Here is a 19,012-nt window from a genome sequence, read left to right as displayed (position 1 = left end):
AATGCCGCTGAGATGAAATGTTTGCTACTCTCTGAACTCTCTTTGATAGGTTCTGTCTATCAATTGATGTCTTTGTTGTCATTTCTGGCAGTTTGGAGAGACAGTGAAACAACATGTTGGAAAACGTAATTTACAAAAGATTATATGATCGGTTACAGAATAAATGAAATGCAAAAACAACCAAACAACGTCTGTTCAAACTCAATGCACGTCGGAGTCTCTTTGTTGAAGATTTCTTTTATTTCCTTTGAATCTCTTGCTGTTGCTTTGCCTCTTTTTGTCGTTGTTTAGTGTCTCTTTGTGGTCATCGCGGATCTCTCTATTGGTTTGTGTGCGCTTGTGTTCCCTTTGTGTCTCCCTATATTGATTTTCTGTCTTTTCTTTGTGGTCATTTTGTGCCTCTTTGTGGTCAATTGTCTCTCTATAGTTGCCTTTTCATAAATAGAATGCATTCTTTACCACTGCAGGAAGAAGAAGAGGCTGATAGCAGGTTCAATGTTTTAACTGAGGAATGTTTGCAGTTCCATACTGTCCAAGGCCACCGAGTATCAATATGCCGTGCCGCACGGTGAAAACTACAACCACAAATATGTAATAATAGCAACTCAGTCTCACAGGAAGACGTGTAATAGCTACGTTGTGGACCAACGTGGTATTGTCACGCTTTTGGGGGGAAAGCGTGACAATACAACGTTTCATTTGCAACGAGGTCACGTGACTGTCAACTTCCCCTCAGCTAAAAACAGAAAATGGCGGCCTGTCAGTCTATTATATGTGAAAAACACAGTATTTTAAGAAAGCACCAGCATTTGTAAGCGTTTCGATGGCATTTCTAGCGAGAAGTATGCGTTATATTTTAATAATCTTCTACCAGAGAATATAGAAGACCTTCCGTTTATTAGTTTCTAGTGATGTACTTGCAAGGCGATGTAAATGAATGTGCCGAAATAAAACGTAGTATTGTCACGATGTTGGGGAGAAAGCGTGAGAATACCACGTTGGTCCAACGTAGCTATGACACGTTTTGCTGTGAGACTGGGTTGAATAATATACGTGTATCTGTTCATGATACTACAGGCATTCCCTTCAAACTAAATCTTTTTATTCCATTAAACAAAACGTCCGTCAGCAACCAGCATGTCACAGGTGGTCCGACCAGGAATTAAATTGAGAGAGGGTCCTCCACTGGTCACAACAATAAGTGTTGCCCCATGACGGAGGCCAAAGGTGTGACGTAATGCCCCATCGGGGTTCAACCTGTGGTCACAGACTGTAAATCCACTCAGCTGAAGGAGGGAGAAACACACAGCGACAATTTGTGGTCCGTCGGATGTCTCCGGCTTCAAGGACCTGAATATTCAGCCTGATCTGCAAAAACCTGTTCGTAGTGATACATACTAAATAAATACTGACTGCAACCGATGACGTCACCCTATTCAAAGTGAATGGGGACCTGCACCCCGTAAACACACTTCATGAAGTCTAACGATGTAAAATAAAAGTGTTATGATTGCATTTTTAACAAGAAATCAATGTTAAATTGTGAGAATACAATACTAATTTGGTGCTTCATGATGTTACCATTATATTCATCTGACCTCGCTTTGAAAAAGTAGAATTAAAAAAAAGGACCTTTCTTGAATACTTGCATTTTATTTTGACTTTGTTCTTTTGTTCAACTTTGCAAACTTTTTACTTGACTTATCTGATAGCTGTTAGATGATTCAATCTGCTAAATAAACAGCTATTTCATCATTTAAAACCTTAAATTCAGCTCCTTGACCCTCATCCTATTAATGCATCGATAATAATCTGCATAAACGGCCATCAGACATTTTAAAGGGGTCATTTTATTTGGATATATTTGTATAATTACTGGAAATACTTATTGCATGCATGAATGAATATGAATGCATTGTGAATTATTACTCGAGTATTTCTAAATGAAAGTTAAAGTGCTGTGAACTCATTAATCCCAAGCAACACGTGCGTAGACTTTGCTTTGTGGGACAAACTATTTGTCTAATATTAGAGAAAGCTTTAATACGTTGGTAAGCACAAATAACACAAACACACAAGAATAGAAAAGCTTTCTCACAGCGTTCTCTGGTTCAAATAATGAGTTTGAAACTGAAGCCAACAGGATTAAAGTAATCTGATGAAAAGGAATGTTTCATCTCATACAAGCAGGAACCATCCGGATGAAGACGGACAGCAGTCTACTTGAGATGGCTTGCGCCTCCCTGCTGACATTAGATTAACCAACCAGACGCCAGCGAGAGCGATAACCTCTTCGCTTCGCCTCTTTCTGTCGGTACAGATGGGTTTTTTTTCTCCTTCTAGATGTCCTGAATAATGATGGAAGCAATAATAAAAAATGGCACCAGAACAATCTAGTCGCGGACAAACAAAGGCTGCTTATTTGGGTGCGATGGCTCAATTTGAGTGACCTTCTGTATGCGGATTAAACTTGTCGCCGTCTTAGTGAGGATGGCGGAGCTTATTACAGCGAGGCCAGAGTTTCTCAAAAACAACCTCGCAGCAAAGTGATTAGAAAAAGCTCCTTTCGTTTCTTTCAAAATATCACGGAAACGTTGAGCAACGCGTAATCCAGCAGACCGCACCTCCCGAAACCAAGTGGAATAAAGAGTGGCCGTCCGGCAACTTGGCAGCACACTGCCGTCATGTTTCTGTACCAGCTGCTCAGCCTTTTCTACGTGGCCTCCGAAAAGGAGGAGGACTCCAAGTATGACCTGTCCCTTTACAAGCGTGGCGATTTACTGGAAGTCCCCAGGACCTTATTCACACATTTTGGCATCTACCTGGGGGACAACCGCGTGGCTCACCTCATCCCGGACATCTTGCCCGTGCTTTCTAAGGATACGTCTGCCATCGCCAAGGTGGTAACCAACAACCGCCTCCTGTTGGGGGCCATCGCCAAGGTGGCCAGCGTCCGAGTGGACTCGGTGGAGGACTTTGCGTACGGCTCGGTGATCCTGGTCAACCACATGGACAAAGTGTGCAGCCAGCCCCCGTTGGACGGGGACGAGGTGGCCAGGAGGGCGCAGAAGTTCCTGGGCTCGGTAACGTACAGCCTGCTGTGGTACAACTGCGAACACTACGTCATGTACTGCAGATACGGCATGGCCATCAGCTACCAGACGTACCAGGTGAGAGTCTCCGCCCTCCGGCCGAAAATATTCGTTTGCGGTTGTCTTTGCGTGGTGTCCCGCGAAGAAATGCATTGCAATGTCTGATCACAGCCGACGCGAGGCGGCGACAGCCTACGGCACCTTCCCGAAGTCGCTTCTTTACAATAAATGACAAAAAAAATCAATTTTTGTGTGTGATTTGAAAGAGTTTTCCTGCTGAGCTTCAAAGGGAATGTAAAGTGGAACCAGGGCTGTCAGAATGTAAATGCATTTGGGAGGAATCTCTTCAAGGCCGACCTCCAATTACTCACATTGAAAGGAGTCAGAACTGTTTTTAAATAGTTTAAATAAAAAAAGGAATGTACCTACACATCAACATAAACTGAATTAAAGTGACTTCAATCAGTTAAGCTTTTGAATGATCCACGATTGATTTGTTGAATCTTTAATTGTGTGTCGGGTCGAGTCGTGTCGAGTGCGTGACTCTTTAATGAGCGAGGTCACATGCAGGTTTTAGGTTCACTGCAAGCTTTGGATTTGCAATGCCTCCAGTTTTTCCCACCTTGGTGGATTTAGTGTTTACATTCAGTTAATCCACAGTTCAACGGCGCTTTAGTGTGCGACTGTGTCTACTGACATTCTGTCAAAAGCGGGTTAATCGCACTGCAAAGTTGTTTTTTCTTCGGTCCACCGGGAGTGAAAATCCTCTCAGCTTACACACGAGGTGAGCGGCTCCATCTGGTGTCCGTCTTGTTACCTCGGGCCCAGCGGGCGATGACCTTTCCCCCCCCCCCCCCCCCCCCACGACGGCAGACCTCGACCGGCTGACCGGTTTGTTTACTAACGGAGACTCAAGCACGACCATAACTCTCGCCGTCTTTCTCGCAGTTCTGCAGAGCGGTGCGGAAGATTGTGTGCAGCCGGACGAGTGCCTCTCTGACTGCGCTGTGTGGCGTGGGGGTCACGCTGTGCGCCGGCTGCTTGACCCCTCTGACGCTCGTACCGACCCTGTTGGTCTCCTTCACCATCTGGATGGCGGCCTGACGGCCTCGGGTGGAACGTTACCGGGAAAATAAAAAGGTTTTCACTGCAATAATAACGTCGGTATTTTAGCTTTTTACCTTTTGGGGATTGTGGTATTTTTTATATCTTAATGGATGTTTTATTCTTCTTTGCCTTGATAGCTTTCTCCAAGTAACATCTAGTCTCTATTTAACAGTGATCTCATTAAACTGTAACGGATAGAACGTAAATAGAAAAAGAGAAGAGAGGGAGAGGAAAACATGATAGACGTTCCCTTTTCAGTGTTATATTCTTGGACAAAGTGCAATAAGTTTCTTATTGGAATACACTCAAATTTGTATATATCGTAAACCACAAATCAGATGTGTTTGTCGGCCCATTAAAAATATATTTCTACGAGCCTCCTGTTGTATTTATTGTACAATATATATTTTTTCCCGCCGAAGTTAATCAAGTTACATTTTGCTTCTTCATTATTTTCCGTGACTGATTTGAGTCCTGGATTGTTTGATTGCTGGTTGAACCACGTGAGGCACCTTAAAGCTTTATTTTATAAAGCGCCGTTTGAATAAAGTGTATCTGTGAGGACTACGGATACTAAAACCCAAAAGCACAGCTCGGAAACAGCAGCGCAAGTAAAGTTCTTTACTAGTGGAAGCGGAAGGGTCCGTCCAACACGCAAACAAATGCAAAACAGAGAACACGCAACAATCCAGGTAGATCCAGAACAATAACCGGATGTGAGTGAGGAGACCTGAAGGGTGAAGCACTAATGAGGGAACGTGCTGCAGGTGAGAAGGTGCGTGAGGGAATCAGAGAGTTAATTTAACAGGCCGGCGGGATGAAAACTAATAAGGTAGAGAATTTGGGACACTATCAGTATTATTAGTATTACCACAATATTACTTGGATTAAAAAAAAACGTTTCAAATTCAGGAAATAGTCATAAGGGAACTATTTCCTAACCGCTATCCCTAGACATCTGCAGAAAACGTCACGAGGTTTCAAGGAAGGACGCTTAGGAGAACTCACGAGGAGTTAGGAAAGGACACGCGCGGTGTTTCGGGAATCCGGCCCCCACTTTCACTGAGATGCGTAGTTCTGATGCGACGGAAGACGCGTGTTAGTGACGGCGTTTCTCCAAAGATGGACTACAAAGAAGCTTCTTAGATGCCTTCATGTGTTGTCACAGTGCTGAGTCATGCAGACGACACAAAACAACCAGGTCCAAAGTATCACTTTATTAACAGCGTTTATCATGTACATTTAAATCCATCACCATTAAGATACAGTAGCAAATAGATCCGAGTTACAGTAAATTGGAAATGGTTATTTCCATGATGAAGTATGAACCATTTGCTCCACATATGAAATAAATGTGGAATCATGAGAATCTTTTTTGGCCTTTGCTCAGATAATACAAAACTGATATAAATGTAAAAAGAGACTGAGGTGACACACACAAGGTGTCTTAAGCCGTGACAGACAGCAAGGACACACCACGGTGAACGCGTGGTCACGTAGTGTAGTCGCGGGGCGGGAGCAGGGCTTTCATGCCCTCCCTTTTCCCGGACCAGGTGCCCCGCATCAAGTAATCTGCTCCCTAAGGGACAAAGGGACAAAGGCATACCTGCGAGACAGGCGTGTCACCGGGGGTCAAACTGTCTAAATCTGTCTCTGACTGCAGACAGATGCAACACGGCTAAAAGATCACTGCCAATTAAGGATAATTGCCTCGCCGTTAGACTGTGGCACACGTCCCGCAGGGGAAGACTAAGTATCGATTGAACCAAGGTTGATGTAATGGGCTCAAGCCCCCAAGTTCTATTAAGTGGACTCCAGGTGCACGGTCCTGCTGAGATAGGAGACACACTGAGCTTTGTCCCCTTTGAAATAGACACCTCAGCGTCCCTTTGGTGGGAAGCGGGGGTTCTCTATTAATATTCCCTCACGGTGTTTTCTTCATTCAGATGCATCTATTATATGGGACAGAGGATGCTGTCTAGTGTTTTTATATATCTATATATAGATATATATATACACACACACACACACACATAATGCCCCTGGCGTGTTTACAGAAAGGCTCACGCTTTATTGTTATTTGATATTTGATTCTCAGCAGATGTGCCTGAGGGCCTCACAATCATCTGATTTAGATTCATAAAAAAACTCTGCTGTGTCTGGAATAAGGATGAAGTTTCAAGTAAACAAACAGAAAAAGGCTCCCCTGAGGAAACCTGCACATCCATATGAATAGAAAACACCTTTTAATCTTTCATCGCATATACATTTCCTAAAAATACATTTCCTAAAGCCATTTTATTTGTGCTGGATGTATTCGGCGCCTCTTGTTGTTTGATTTATCTGCCGGCAATCAAGCTATTTCTCAAAAGAAATTCGGAAAAATCACGTCATGAAATTTATAATTACTACTTGCGACTGCCATGAAGAAGTTTACGCCTTAATTTCTAAGCTTTTTCATTTTAAATCAGCTGAAAGACGTCATCAAACCACTCTGATTGATTCAATGACACTTGGACCCCTGTTTGGAACATCTCTAAATTATACTGGAAACTAAGCGAGACCTCCTCATCGAGCATGCCGGTTGGCATTCCAGCACGAGCAGATGTGTCCTGTTCATCCATTGTGAGGCGGAGAGTAATCATCTCTCGGGTGGAGGACCTGCTTCCTCTCTCCTGCTTCTCCCGCAGTGCGCAGTGGCACATTGTGCGCGCTTTGCTGCGGGCGCAGCGCACGTTCTTCCTTCTTTCTGGAAAGGATCGATGTGTCGATCGCATCAGTGGCTCGTGTTGGTTTTTTTTTTTTGGTTTTTTTGGTGGACAGAACAGGAACAAAACGAAGGACGTCCAAAGCTGTGGCTAAAACTTTACGGCAGGAAGACACAACGGGAGGAATCTCAAACATCTCTGCGCATGGAGGTGAGTGAAAAGTGTGTCAATCTGGCATCTGATCTTCTGATCGGGACCATAACGCCGCTCCATGTTGAATTATCTCATATGTAATGTGTTAAGTTGCGTGAACGTGTCTGTACCTGCAGTGTGATAAATGCCTTTTAGAAAGAACAACATGCATCAGGCTTTTTGATGCTGATAGTGGAGTTCAGAGTGATTGACAGAATTAAGTAATAGAGGTTTTGTTTGACTTTTATTTTACAAAAAAGGATCAGTGTCCTGTACATCTGCATCGTGTTAAGTTCATGTGAAACCTAAAATTAACAACAAATCAACAATGTGCTGTCCATTGTTACAGCTTTTGAATGAATACATATATTGTGGTTGATCTTTTAGCACTAAACATACTTTTTCTTATCGTGATTATTTGGTTTTAAATAATTAATCATAATCAATCTTTCACCGTAACGCCACGATATTTAGAATCTATTGAAATCGTCTTCTCCTTCCCGTGTCCTCTCTTTCTCTGTCCAATCACCTGCATGTCCACCGTCCCCTCATCCACAGTGCAAACCTCCATCTTCAGGATCCTTCTCCACATGTACCCAACATCTCGCATATTCACAAGAACCAACCTGATATAAAAAAAAAGAACGACAACAGTGTTTTGTACGTTTTGGAATACGTTTGAATAACCTTCCCTGTTCTGCGTCCATCGCTGACCGTGATGTCCAACCTTTCCCAGAGTGACCTACGGCGACTGTTTGCCATGGACGCAGCAGATCAAGTCAACGCCTCTCTGGCAGAAGATTCACCACCTGGAGTGAATTCCTCCAACTGCTGCCCGAACGCGAGCGCCGCAAAGGACCGCATCTCCCAGCGGCTGGACGACAGCACGAAGCTGCTTGGAGTCCAGGTTATTCTCATCCTCGCTTACAGCGCCATCATATTGTTCGGAGTCATCGGAAACTCCCTGGTGATTTATGTGGTCTACAAGTTCAAGACCCTGAGGACCGTCACCAACTTCTTCATCGTGAACCTGGCCGTGGCCGACCTGCTGGTGAACACGCTGTGTCTGCCCTTCACCCTCGTCTACACGCTGGACGGCGAGTGGAAGCTCGGCCGGGAGCTGTGCTTCGCGCTGCCCTTCGCCCAAGGCCTGGCGGTGCACGTGTCCACCGTCACCTTGAACGTCATCGCCCTCGACCGCCACCGCACCATCGTCCACCACACCAAGACCCAGATGTCCAGAGAGACGTGCGCCGGCGTCGTCGTCGTCACGTGGGCCGTCAGCGGCCTGTTGGCCAGCCCGCTCGCCATCTTCAGGGAGTACAAGACGGTGGACCTTTCGGCCGAGGAGTCGCTCCAGGTGTGCATGGAGAAGTGGCCGAGCGGCGGCGTGAACGGAAGCGCCTACAGCATATCCGCGCTGGTCGTGCAGTACGGCCTGCCTTTGGCCATCAACTGCTTCGTCTACACCCGCATCTGGAACAAGCTGAAGAGTCACATGACCTTCGGCGGTCGAGGGGACCGTCACCAGCGCAGGAGGAACACCACCAAGATGCTGTGGACCATGGTGGTGGTGTTTGCCGTCAGCTGGCTGCCCTTCCACGCCTTCCAGTTGGCGGTGGACATCGACAGCGCCGTGTTGTACAGGAAGGACTTCAAGCTGCTGTTCACCGCGTTCCACGTGGTGGCGATGTGCTCGACGTTCGTCAACCCCATCCTGTACGGGTGGCTGAACAAGAACTTCAGGGCGGCCTTCCTCTCCGTGTGCAGCTGCGGCCGGCGGTTCAAGTCCAGGTCGGGAGACTCCAGGTGCAGAGAGACACGGAGAAAGGTGGACGGGTGTTACACGGAGAGCAGGTCGACCAACGTGTAGCATCAGTCAAAGACGATACTAATAAAATGAAATGGGACTGAAATATTTAATTTATTTAGGGGCTCAACACAATTTTTTTTTAAATGTATAAACTGTAAAATCCACCACAGTACTTTCACTTTGTTGAATAAAAAATCCCATTTAAATGATTTCCCTTTTGAAGCCAGAGGGAGGGCCAATAACCTGCTACCATATCACAGCAATCTCAAACCTCATTTTCATTGACCTCAATGTCATTTTCTAAGGTATGTTGCACATGTTTGCGGTATACATGTGTACATCAGGTCCTTCTTCGCTATTCACGTGTACCTCAGCTGACCTGACAATCCTGGTGACACCAGTAGTGTCATTTAAAGTCAAAACAGGTAGCTAACGTGAACTCTCCATAACTAGGACATTGAGTAATAACTGGAGCTTTTGTAGATATGCGTAAATATCAACACGTAGGCCTTCAGCGTCTACGTAAATGTTTCCCAAATGAGTCCAGATTGGGGGCTCTTAACAGGGCTTTACACCTGCCAAGGTGCAGTCAGAGCGACCCGCCGCGTTTACCTGGGCGCCAATCAGAGGTTGTGCGCTATATTAGTTGCCGTGTTCTATGCGACAACGGCGCTTCTTCGAGCTCCCTGCAGAGCGGCGCCCATAAACTAGAAGAAAAATCACAGACGCATCAGAATTCACCATTCCGAGGTGCGTCAGGGTTCACGCTGTGTATTCTGCTGCATGCAAAATCCTGTAAAGAAAAAAAATAAGAGTCTGGGCCGCAGAGGGACGCAGATGATTGTATTAAGGGTGCAGCAGGAAGCCGGTGGAGGGTTTTTTACTATTCACTTGAGGAGTTCCTCCCCCTCCCTACCTGTCTTTGTTTGCAGCCAGCAGCCTAATTGTTCAGGCTTTGAAGAGCCCTTCCTACTGACGAGGCCCCCGCTGATTCACTCCGTGCCTACGTGAGGACCCGAGGCCCTCGTGCGTTAGCTTCACGTGTCCATTTATAGTCAGAAACCCGCGTCTCATTCAGCAGTTAATCTAATCGATTTAACTGACCGATGTCATCGATCGGCTGACTCCTCAGGAAGAGGATACTTGCTAACGAGAGCGTTGAAAACTATGAAAAGAATCCGCAGATGTTCCCGTCGAACGCGCCTGTCCTCACTGCTCAGGTCTGTCTCATTCCGTCCACGTTCTCTCTGTGACCAGCGGCCCCATTTTCATTTCCATTGGGAAATTATTGCAATTGGAGAGGATGGTGAAGCTGCGCGATGAGGATTCACTGATTGATGTGCTTCACGGCTTCAGTAGGGATGTTGTCACCGTGCTTTGAGCTCAGCAGGAACACTTAAATATCAGCAGTATTCATTCATTATCCAGGAAGCCTGAAAAGTTTTGTGTGCTCGTCATAGGAAGTTAGTTTGGGAGTTTTTCACTGATGGACCAATAAAAAAAAAAAAAGGCGATTATAAAGCTGCATTCATTTTTAAAGCCTTCCGTTTTGTACTTTCCCCAGCAGACATGGAACGAGGTTACAACTTATCAACATTAACTTTTTAGAATCATCAAGGTAAATATTCATTGGCGTCAAGCTGTGGTTGAGCCAGCAGGTGTAAGCACCAGGGGCTTTTCAGCACTTGCTTAATGGAAGCTGTAAGAGCCATGCATAAACGCTTTTATATTATTTTATTTGCCCTTTCATTTTTTTATTCCATAGAATAAAATTTCAGTAATATCCTTTGGGCAAAATGAGCTTTGATCTTTGCTTTTTTTTAAAGATGAAAGCTCCTGTAGTTCTTCTCGTTTGTATTTTTTAGTGCCTTCTGTTGAATAACTAGGTAGAAAATCTGACCCAGTTGACAGAAAGAAGCTTATGCGGGAAATAGAACCGAGCATTTAGCACAGGCTGTTTGTGGGAGTGATTTGAAAACTTCTTATTATTTGTAATTTACATCATTTTGTATCGTTGGCCTTTTCGTGTCAAATCTGACATTGTATGTAACAGGTAATAAAAAAAAAAGACGTCAAGAACAGACGTGTTTTCTGTCATGCGACGCTCAAAGAGCTAAATATTAAACTGTGTACATTATTAATGTAAGGCCATTGATGTGTTGAGTCTTAAAGTTATTCTCAAAGTACCACAGTTTAGTTTATCGATCAGAAGTATTTGTATTCTGCTTCAGGCTTTCTTTTCTTTCTTTTTATGGACATATTCTTTTTTCATTTTTGGGCTGATAATTAACCTCAGTGTCGGACATACATACTGGGAACTAGCAGCTTAGTAAAAAGTCTGCTTGGTTCAGATACATACAGTATAATCAACTACATGTTCATCCTCTCCGTCTTCTTCTAAACATAAATTATGAAATGAGGAACAATACGGCCCAGAACGCATCCACACGGGAACAGAACATTGTAATATTCATTCTTATTGGAGTTATATAATACTGAATACAATGAAGAACCTCCATCTTTACCAAATGAACTGTGAATAAGCTGATTTTGCGAGTAGCTTGAGGATCAATACTGGCGTCTCAAGGTGTCACCAGATGTGCCGCCTCTCACTGACGTAACGTAATAAGGAAACACCAAGACCTGCCATGATGCAAACAAACCTCATGGACAAAAACCAAAATGTCAGAGGCTAAAATGCTCTTGGATTATTTGGGGATTCATTTATTTTTTTGGAACAATTAAAACAAAGAGCCTTTCACACTTTTGTGCATGGGCGTAATCAATGACGCGTGGAACAGGCTGCTTCGGCATAACCATAAATTGGAGTGTCGATTAGTCGATTTTCCTCAAAGAGATGTGCAACGAGAAGCCACTTAGTAACCGCAGAGCGGCAGCTGTGAGCGTGCATCTGTTAGCCGATAGCCGGACACAATGTCTAAAAGGGTCCCTGGCCTCCGGCCCAGTGTGTCTCCAGCGGAGAAAAAGCAGCCTGGGATATTCTGCACGAGCTATTTCTTTTTAACTAGGTTGCCGCGTAAAAGCTGCTGTGTGTATTTCTACACGTGGCGCTTTTCTTCTCACACACATCCATGAGTCATTATGAGCAAAGGTCTTTATTGCAAACAAATGAAAGGGGCGAGTCTCGGTGTGCTTCGTCGTCACAAAAGTTCCTCGGCGTAGAAAAAACATCTGGCTGAAAAGGATCAGAGAGTAAAGTGTATTCTCATGGACGTATATTGTTATTGCACAGGGAACACGTGGCAGTGAATCTACGCAGAGGGGAACGTGGACACGAGGTCGTGTCCCTCCGGTGGTCTCATTCTGACCCGAGCGTGAGCCTCGCAGTACAGCTGCCCCCCCACGAAGAAGTAGCCCTTCTGTTTGAGGTTGACGTCACAGTCGGAGCACACAAAGCAGCCGGGGTGACGGTATTTGTCTCGTGCTTTGACCACCGTCCCGCTGTGGCATAAAAGACAAAGAGGGAGATGTCAAAAGAAGAGAATGGGGTACTTATGTTTATCAATGTCCTTAGTCGACAATATGCATCATTACAAACGATACATTTTGATCAATTATGTGTGATGATGCATATTTTTTGCACAATGCTTTTGCATAAGGATGAACAATGCTTAGATTTGCTGTGCAACAGTCCAACAATACAACGTATTTTATGAAGACAAAAGGGGTTTTCATTAATTCCCATGCAACTTGCAGTTTGTATTGTTGCCCCCCGCCCCCCCTTTATTCATGGAGGCTCTCGATGTGAATCACACAACTTGCACTTACACAATCCCATTCCCACACTTGTCGCAGACGGGCAGTTTCTGCAGGTTTCCTGTGGGCGGAGTCGCTCTGGTCGCCGGTGCTTTGACGGCCCTGGTCACAATGGGACGAGTGCCTGCCCACACGGGAACAACCGCCGTCCTTATTCAGGAGCCCATAAATAAAAACAAAACACTCACAGCCTCTTCAACCCCTAATGAATACTTCACATGCGATCAGTATGGATGTTTACATGGAGAGCGTGCCTTAATTGTAGAATGCAAGAATGCACATTATATATATATGTATTTTTTTTATTTGTTTGCCGGAGTTAGAAGGCCATAAAATTAGCAAAATAATTCATTAAATTCATCTTTAAAATGGTCCTGGCGTGTTTATGGGAGGCAATATGACATGAATGAATGAATAAATAGGCAATATTTATAATAAAAACTCATAACCCATAGCTATAATTTACTAAATTTGTCTGTGTGGCCTTTAAAATATTTGAGTGTTTCTACCGCGAGGCATTAAGTTTCAGTGAAAATACAGATATTTGTCCGTACCTGTAATCATTCCGACCCTGCGGATGTTTTTTGCGTCGTGGGAGAAACAGCAAGAGAGAAAACAAAGAGCTCACCGTCGCTGTCGATGAAGTCCTGCAGGGCCCGGAAGGAGCCCGACTGCCGGGGCTCCTGCGGCTCCTCCTGGTCCCTCTGCAACATCTGGTACACGTCGGAATCCTCGATGCTGGCCAGAGTCCTGGGGCTGAGCGGCAGGTTGAAAACAGTCAGGATGCACACAGATGCTCGCTCAACCAGCCGGCTTTTATGATTAATGATGCCGATGATAGGTCCGTTGCACTAATGTGGAATCGAGATGGATGTGTTTGATCAACCTCAACGACGCTCGTGTTCAATGAGCAGATCCAAGGCGCTTTGCTTCATTTATTCAGTCTTTTATTCATTCTTAACTGGATCGATTTATAAAGCTATAAACAGTGAGTCCAACTTTAAAAGAGAAACTAGTCTGGATGCTGAATGTGTGATGAGTAAGAGAATTCAAGAGCTGGACCACCGAGAGGAAAACGAGAAGATTTTTTATATAATTGCATCTGGTTGGCTGGTTTATGGTGGTCGTAGATACACTGGAATGACATCGGGGTGACGCACACTGCGTCTGCATCTGTATCGGCTGACATGACTTGCGTGCGTTGAAGGGGCGACGGGGGAAGAATCACCTGTCGGGCTTGGGTAGGGCCAGGCCCCGGATCTGGCCCTCCATGGCGTCCTGTATGTTGCCCGAGGAGTAAAGGCCTATCGGGGTGTTGTAGGCGGAGCTGACCACCTGATGCGAGTCGTCGATGTTCGCCGCGGCAACAAACGGCTGAGCTTTCCGGTTGTGCGCGGCGCCGATTGGTTTATACTCCTGGAAGGAGCAGAAGGGAGGAAGGAAGGAAGGAAGGAAGGTCATTACTGAAACAACTATGCAAAACCATCATCTTTGACAAACGTGAGGTTGTTTCTCAAACAGTCTTGCAAACCTGCTTTTCTGCTTCTAGGTTCACTTTATACGGGTGATTTTTACCGTCCTCCACAACGCGGGGGGACCACAGACTCGATTCATTCCTGCAAATGATCAAAAACAGATTCTGGTCAGAAGGTCACCACAACTTTACCAACCTATAGAGAATCAGGCTTAACCACCATGCTCACTTGTTGGCCTTTTCCCGTCTACTATTTTAACTTTGGGAAGTGGGGGTTTGAGTGCAAAGTGACAAAATTACGGCAATTTACCATTTTTTTCCTCACGGAACAACGGTGCTTGCTGCTCACACCTCGAGAACATTCAAACTAAAACGCAGAGGTTCACAAACTGGAGGTCGGAGGGACGGAAAGATGAGCCCGAGGGGTCGTGAGATGATTAAAGTCGGCAAAAGCGTAATTGGCCAATCAGGAAGTGCTTAGACAAACAAAAAAAACAACTTTAAATACAAGGCCGAAAAAAGTGGGCGAACCACTACTGCACTGTACAATGAAACCTGGAAATGGACTCACAGCACTTCTTTGCAGAATCTCATGCAATCTCACAGAATCTTTACCAATGGAGCAACTATCGATGCATCGCATTCCGTTCGCTGCGTCTCACCTTTCAACGGTCAGGCTGAGGCGGCGGGCGGACTCTTTGATCCGGTTCTGGGCTTCGCAGTGCAGCATGTTTGTGGTTGGGACGCCCTCGATGGCCACGATGACGTCACCGGCACACAGGTTGGCCACCGCGGCCTTGCTGCCGGGGGTGATCTGCAGGCGGGGTCGAAGAAAAAAACATTCCTTTGCTTATTAATTAATTCTTCTTTATTACATCAATGGATATTAGTTTAAAAGCCTTGAAAAAAGCAAAGTCTTAATGCTGTAATGCTTTTGGAGTCCCAGCCAGTAACACAAATATTCCTTGCTCGAGTTCAACTGACATTCGTGATGGATGGCGGTCGTGAGACGTTTGGGACCTAAAACCCTTTTAAAAAATAAACGTTGTTTCGTTTTTTCGTTCGTTATTTTGGTTCTGCTAGTTGGTCTTGTATCAGGCCATATTGAATCTTCCGTGATTCCATTTCATTTAAGCCTTTTTGGCGAAAAAGGTTTCTGGTGTTTTGTTTGTTGTAACCATGCAGCATTTAATCTGTCTTTCAAAAACCTCTGTAAAAACTATGATACATATAATAACCTATTGTCTACGGGTGTGTTAATGAACAAGACACGGTCCTGTATTCACAGGAAGGCCTGCTCTTCATCACTGGCACTTCCTTAATGCAGACCTCACCCGCACGGCCCCTCGTTCTTCCCCCCCCCCCCCCACCCCCGTTGGGATCAAAGAGCTTGGCCTAAATTCGAAACACAGACTCCACCGACGAGAACTCGAACTCACCACTGAGCAGTTGCTCTCCGCCGTGCAGACGCTGCCGGTTGGTATCGGCGTGCGTGTAAACCGCGGCGTAAAGTAAACACGCTTAAGTGACAGCATCCAGACGGAAGAGAACTCCTGGAAGAGCCACCGGGGGGAGGGTGGGGGGGGGTCACGGAAAATACCTCAGGAGGCAGAAGCGCGACCTGCGGCGTGACCCTGGGATTCTGCATTGAGACTTGAATCAGGTCTATAAATAAGTGAGGATGAACGTGAGGGGACGTCTCACGCTGCCGAAGAGGGAGCGGGGAGTTACGGGGGGGGGGGGGGACGTCTCACTGTATGTTTTACTGCTCCGCCGTCTGCTGACTGGATCCGTGCACAACTATTGCTTTTTATTGGATTCCTTTGCTCCGCTGTCACGTGCAACATTTGTCTTTGTTTGAATCTCAGACATCTTTTCCTTTTTTTCCCCCTCCCCTCTCTCTCTGTCGGTTTGCTTTTTCTTCTTAAGTTGACTCTGCCCCCCCTTTCCTTCATTCCTCAACTGATCTGGTTGCGTGATACTTGAGTAAGATGTAGAAATAAAAGTCTATGTAGTTTTGGTAATAAAAATTAATATTTCAACAATGGATCGAATGTCTATTTGAAAAGGAAAAAGGCGGTAAAATCCCCGGTAACTGCCGGGTCAATCCAGGCCCAAGGTTTTTACCGCAGGCGTAAGGCCGTCATCAAAGGGATTTGTGCAATTAATCGTTACCTCAATATAGATCTACAGTTGCTTTTGTCACAAGTACTTAAACGACCGCAATGTGGCAAAAAGGCGGAATAATTCGCGGTCACAAATAATGATTTTGCGTCACAAATAATCATGGCATCCGACAAACGGATCCCGGCGTGTGAATTTGGCGCCGTGGCCCTTTAAGGCCGCCCCATCCGCCGAAAAGGGAAAAGATGATTATCGCTCGTGTTTACTTTCCTCATCCAGCTGGGAACAAGCGGCCGCTCATCAAGAGGAGGATGTTCCTGACCAAAGATGGCAGTGCAGGGAGACATCTGTGTTTAAATGGAGCCCGGCGGTTGAGCGGCTGCTTCGGTGCTACTTGGCAGACGAGCATGTCACGTCTTTTCACTTTTTTTTTTGGTCCCTTCATATTCCTCACAAGGAGGCCACATTTAAACACGCTGCTTGTTGTTCTACTTGTCACATATCGTCTCCCCTTCCAGATTCCCTTCCCCGTCCATCCCTCTCATCGCCGTGTCCGCTGACACAACAGCTGTGGGGTCATCGGAGGGAGCCAGCGGTTCAGAGACCTAGCCGGGCTTTTTCCTTGGGTGGTTCCTGACGTCTCCCCTTAAAAATAGACGCGCATGACCCCAACGGAGAAGGGATCACTGGGGCTCTGTGGCTGTATAACTCTCTGTTGTCTTTGGACTGAACTGTGCACGTTGTTCTCCCTTTGCTTGCAGGCTTTGTGCTACGCTGCTAGGCTAACCAGACACACGATTTCCCCGCCAACATTAAGGTTACGTTGATCGTCGCGCCGAAGCAAAAAACAACAACTAAACTACTCCTTTCAATGGGACGAGAGCGTTTTACTTTCTGTTTTTTTTTCTTCATGTGATTCAGCAACTGGTTTAAACAGGAAATACCACATTAGATTCAGGAAATCATCATTTCATCAGCAAATGACATGACATTCCATCTAAATCAACAGCGAGGACGCCTCTGTGCGTCTGATGATTTAACTTAAAGTGTCTCTAGCTGAGTTTTCTCTGCTGAAAGCTCAGTTTTACACTCAGTCAGTCTTCAGTAATCCAGCTACTTGATGCCCTGCGTTGACCTCAAGCAGACGCTGACAAGCTTTCGAACAGCTGCAGCGCGTCCTACTTTACATGTCATAATGATGCAAATGTGACACGGCGCTCGCCTTATCCAGAGGATTCAGACCAATCTTTATTTTTACACATCTTTCTTTTGCTGTTGGAATAGATAAGCAGACTGTGCTCCTTTTATACTCCGGTCATAAATCCACCCAATGAGTCATTTGAGTGTGTGTGTGTGTGTGTGTGTGTGTGTGCGTGCATGTCTGAGTACAATGCAAGTTGCTATTTGTATCTGAGCCTTTTGCATTAACTGTGGCACAGGTGCAAGCCCCAAAGCAGCCCGGACGGACGACCCTCCCGCACACACAACGTACCGCTGCACCACCGAAGGATTAAAGCACAGTCCCATCTCACGCACTTGAGGCCGAAGTTTTGTGTTTTCTTTTTTTTTTCGGCAGAAGTTTTGTCAAATCCTCGATGATGAAATGATGAACAGCCCGTAAGGACCCACTCACCCTGGAGATGGTCAGCGGCTGGTTGAAGTCCTTTCCCCCCGTCAGGCGGAACCCCCAGGGGGCCGGACCGTCCAGCACCACGCTGAGTGGCATCGGCCCCTTTGACCTTTGTCTCCTTTTCGAACGTGGGACGGCAGCAGCGCGGACAGCGGCAGCAGCGGCGAGTCAGAGAGTCAGAGAGCAAGACGCCGTCAAAGTGATGGAGACTTTGAACCCGTGTGGGTGGGAGCAGAGGGGGAGGAGGGGGGGAGGAGAGTGGACAGACCCCACCCCAGCGGTGAAGTAATTGGTCCGGTTTTGGAAACTGACTCCCTGGACTGTTCGACCAGCTCTCGCCAGCCGCTCTCCCCATTTCTCTTCTGTGCACTTTTTCACATTCATCTTTCTTTTTTTTATTTACCACAGCAACGTTTTGCCTGATGAACAAGGTGCTGCGTCTGCTTCACTCGTTTCTAAAGCAGCCCGGGACGACGTCTGTACCTACATGGACACTAGCAGACAGGCCGAGGATGTAAAGCTGCTCAGCCTTCTCTCTCTCTCTCTCGCTCGCTCGCTCTGGTTGACGGGACTAGCTGCTCCTGTCCTTATTTGGTGTGCAGGCGCAGCTCCGCTCGGAAGCCCTGGAGGTCCAACGGGCACATTCCAGCCGCTATTGATCTGGATGGGACCCAAGAATCTCACCCCCGAGCTTCAGCACATCGTGTCTCTCTCTATCCCCGTGTCAGAAACTACATCTGTGTTGACTGTTGAGTTATTTTTCAGCTCTCAAAGGATTTAAAACCTCATTTACCGTGCTCGTTGTTTTACACTAGTGTTCTCTTGCTGCCAGCTGAGGATATCAAGTCTTTTTTCCTTGTTTTTTTCTATCATGTAACTGCATAAAAGTGCCAGTTAAAACACCACTAAATCAATACATGTATTCTTAAGTGGACCAGACTCGATGGTTTGCTTCTGCATTTACCATGACGATGTAACTCTTGGACAAATGAGGGAATGTGGTGGTGCATTCATACTCAACGTTTCCCTCCTCCTATCTCTCTCTTTGCATACATGTAACCGTTTCCCTTTTCACTCGCTCATCCTCTGTGCAAA

The 19,012-nt window shown here is 45.9% G+C and overlaps 3 protein-coding genes across 3 annotated transcripts; 2 read left to right on the top strand and 1 right to left on the bottom strand.

The window, feature by feature from the left end:
* Window positions 1-2,330: 2,330 nt before the first annotated feature.
* On the top strand, window positions 2,331-4,576 carry LOC120825187 (lecithin retinol acyltransferase). The gene is made up of 2 exons (XM_040186655.2): window positions 2,331-3,170; window positions 4,041-4,576. Exons 1-2 carry the CDS (start codon window positions 2,685-2,687, stop codon window positions 4,194-4,196), a joined length of 642 nt encoding a protein of 213 aa, XP_040042589.1. The 5' UTR covers window positions 2,331-2,684; the 3' UTR covers window positions 4,197-4,576.
* Window positions 4,577-6,837: 2,261 nt separating this feature from the next.
* On the top strand, window positions 6,838-9,112 carry npy2r (neuropeptide Y receptor Y2). Its single transcript, XM_040185432.2, has 2 exons — window positions 6,838-7,117; window positions 7,836-9,112. Exons 1-2 carry the CDS (start codon window positions 6,962-6,964, stop codon window positions 8,970-8,972), a joined length of 1,293 nt encoding a protein of 430 aa, XP_040041366.2. The 5' UTR covers window positions 6,838-6,961; the 3' UTR covers window positions 8,973-9,112.
* A 2,900-nt stretch (window positions 9,113-12,012) lies between these two features.
* Window positions 12,013-18,477, bottom strand: LOC120824561 (PDZ and LIM domain protein 3). Its single transcript, XM_040185434.2, has 7 exons — window positions 17,921-18,477; window positions 14,826-14,977; window positions 14,221-14,305; window positions 13,918-14,105; window positions 13,318-13,445; window positions 12,702-12,813; window positions 12,013-12,374 (listed from the first exon to the last, which is right to left on the bottom strand). The coding sequence occupies exons 1-7, from the start codon at window positions 18,011-18,013 to the stop codon at window positions 12,185-12,187; spliced, it is 948 nt and encodes a 315-aa protein (XP_040041368.2). The 5' UTR covers window positions 18,014-18,477; the 3' UTR covers window positions 12,013-12,184.
* Window positions 18,478-19,012: the final 535 nt, after the last annotated feature.

The sequence above is a fragment of the Gasterosteus aculeatus genome, chromosome 9 (genome assembly GCF_964276395.1).
Source record: "Gasterosteus aculeatus chromosome 9, fGasAcu3.hap1.1, whole genome shotgun sequence".
NCBI classification, from domain to species: domain Eukaryota; kingdom Metazoa; phylum Chordata; class Actinopteri; order Perciformes; family Gasterosteidae; genus Gasterosteus; species Gasterosteus aculeatus.
This window is presented reverse-complemented; position numbering and strand designations above follow the sequence as displayed.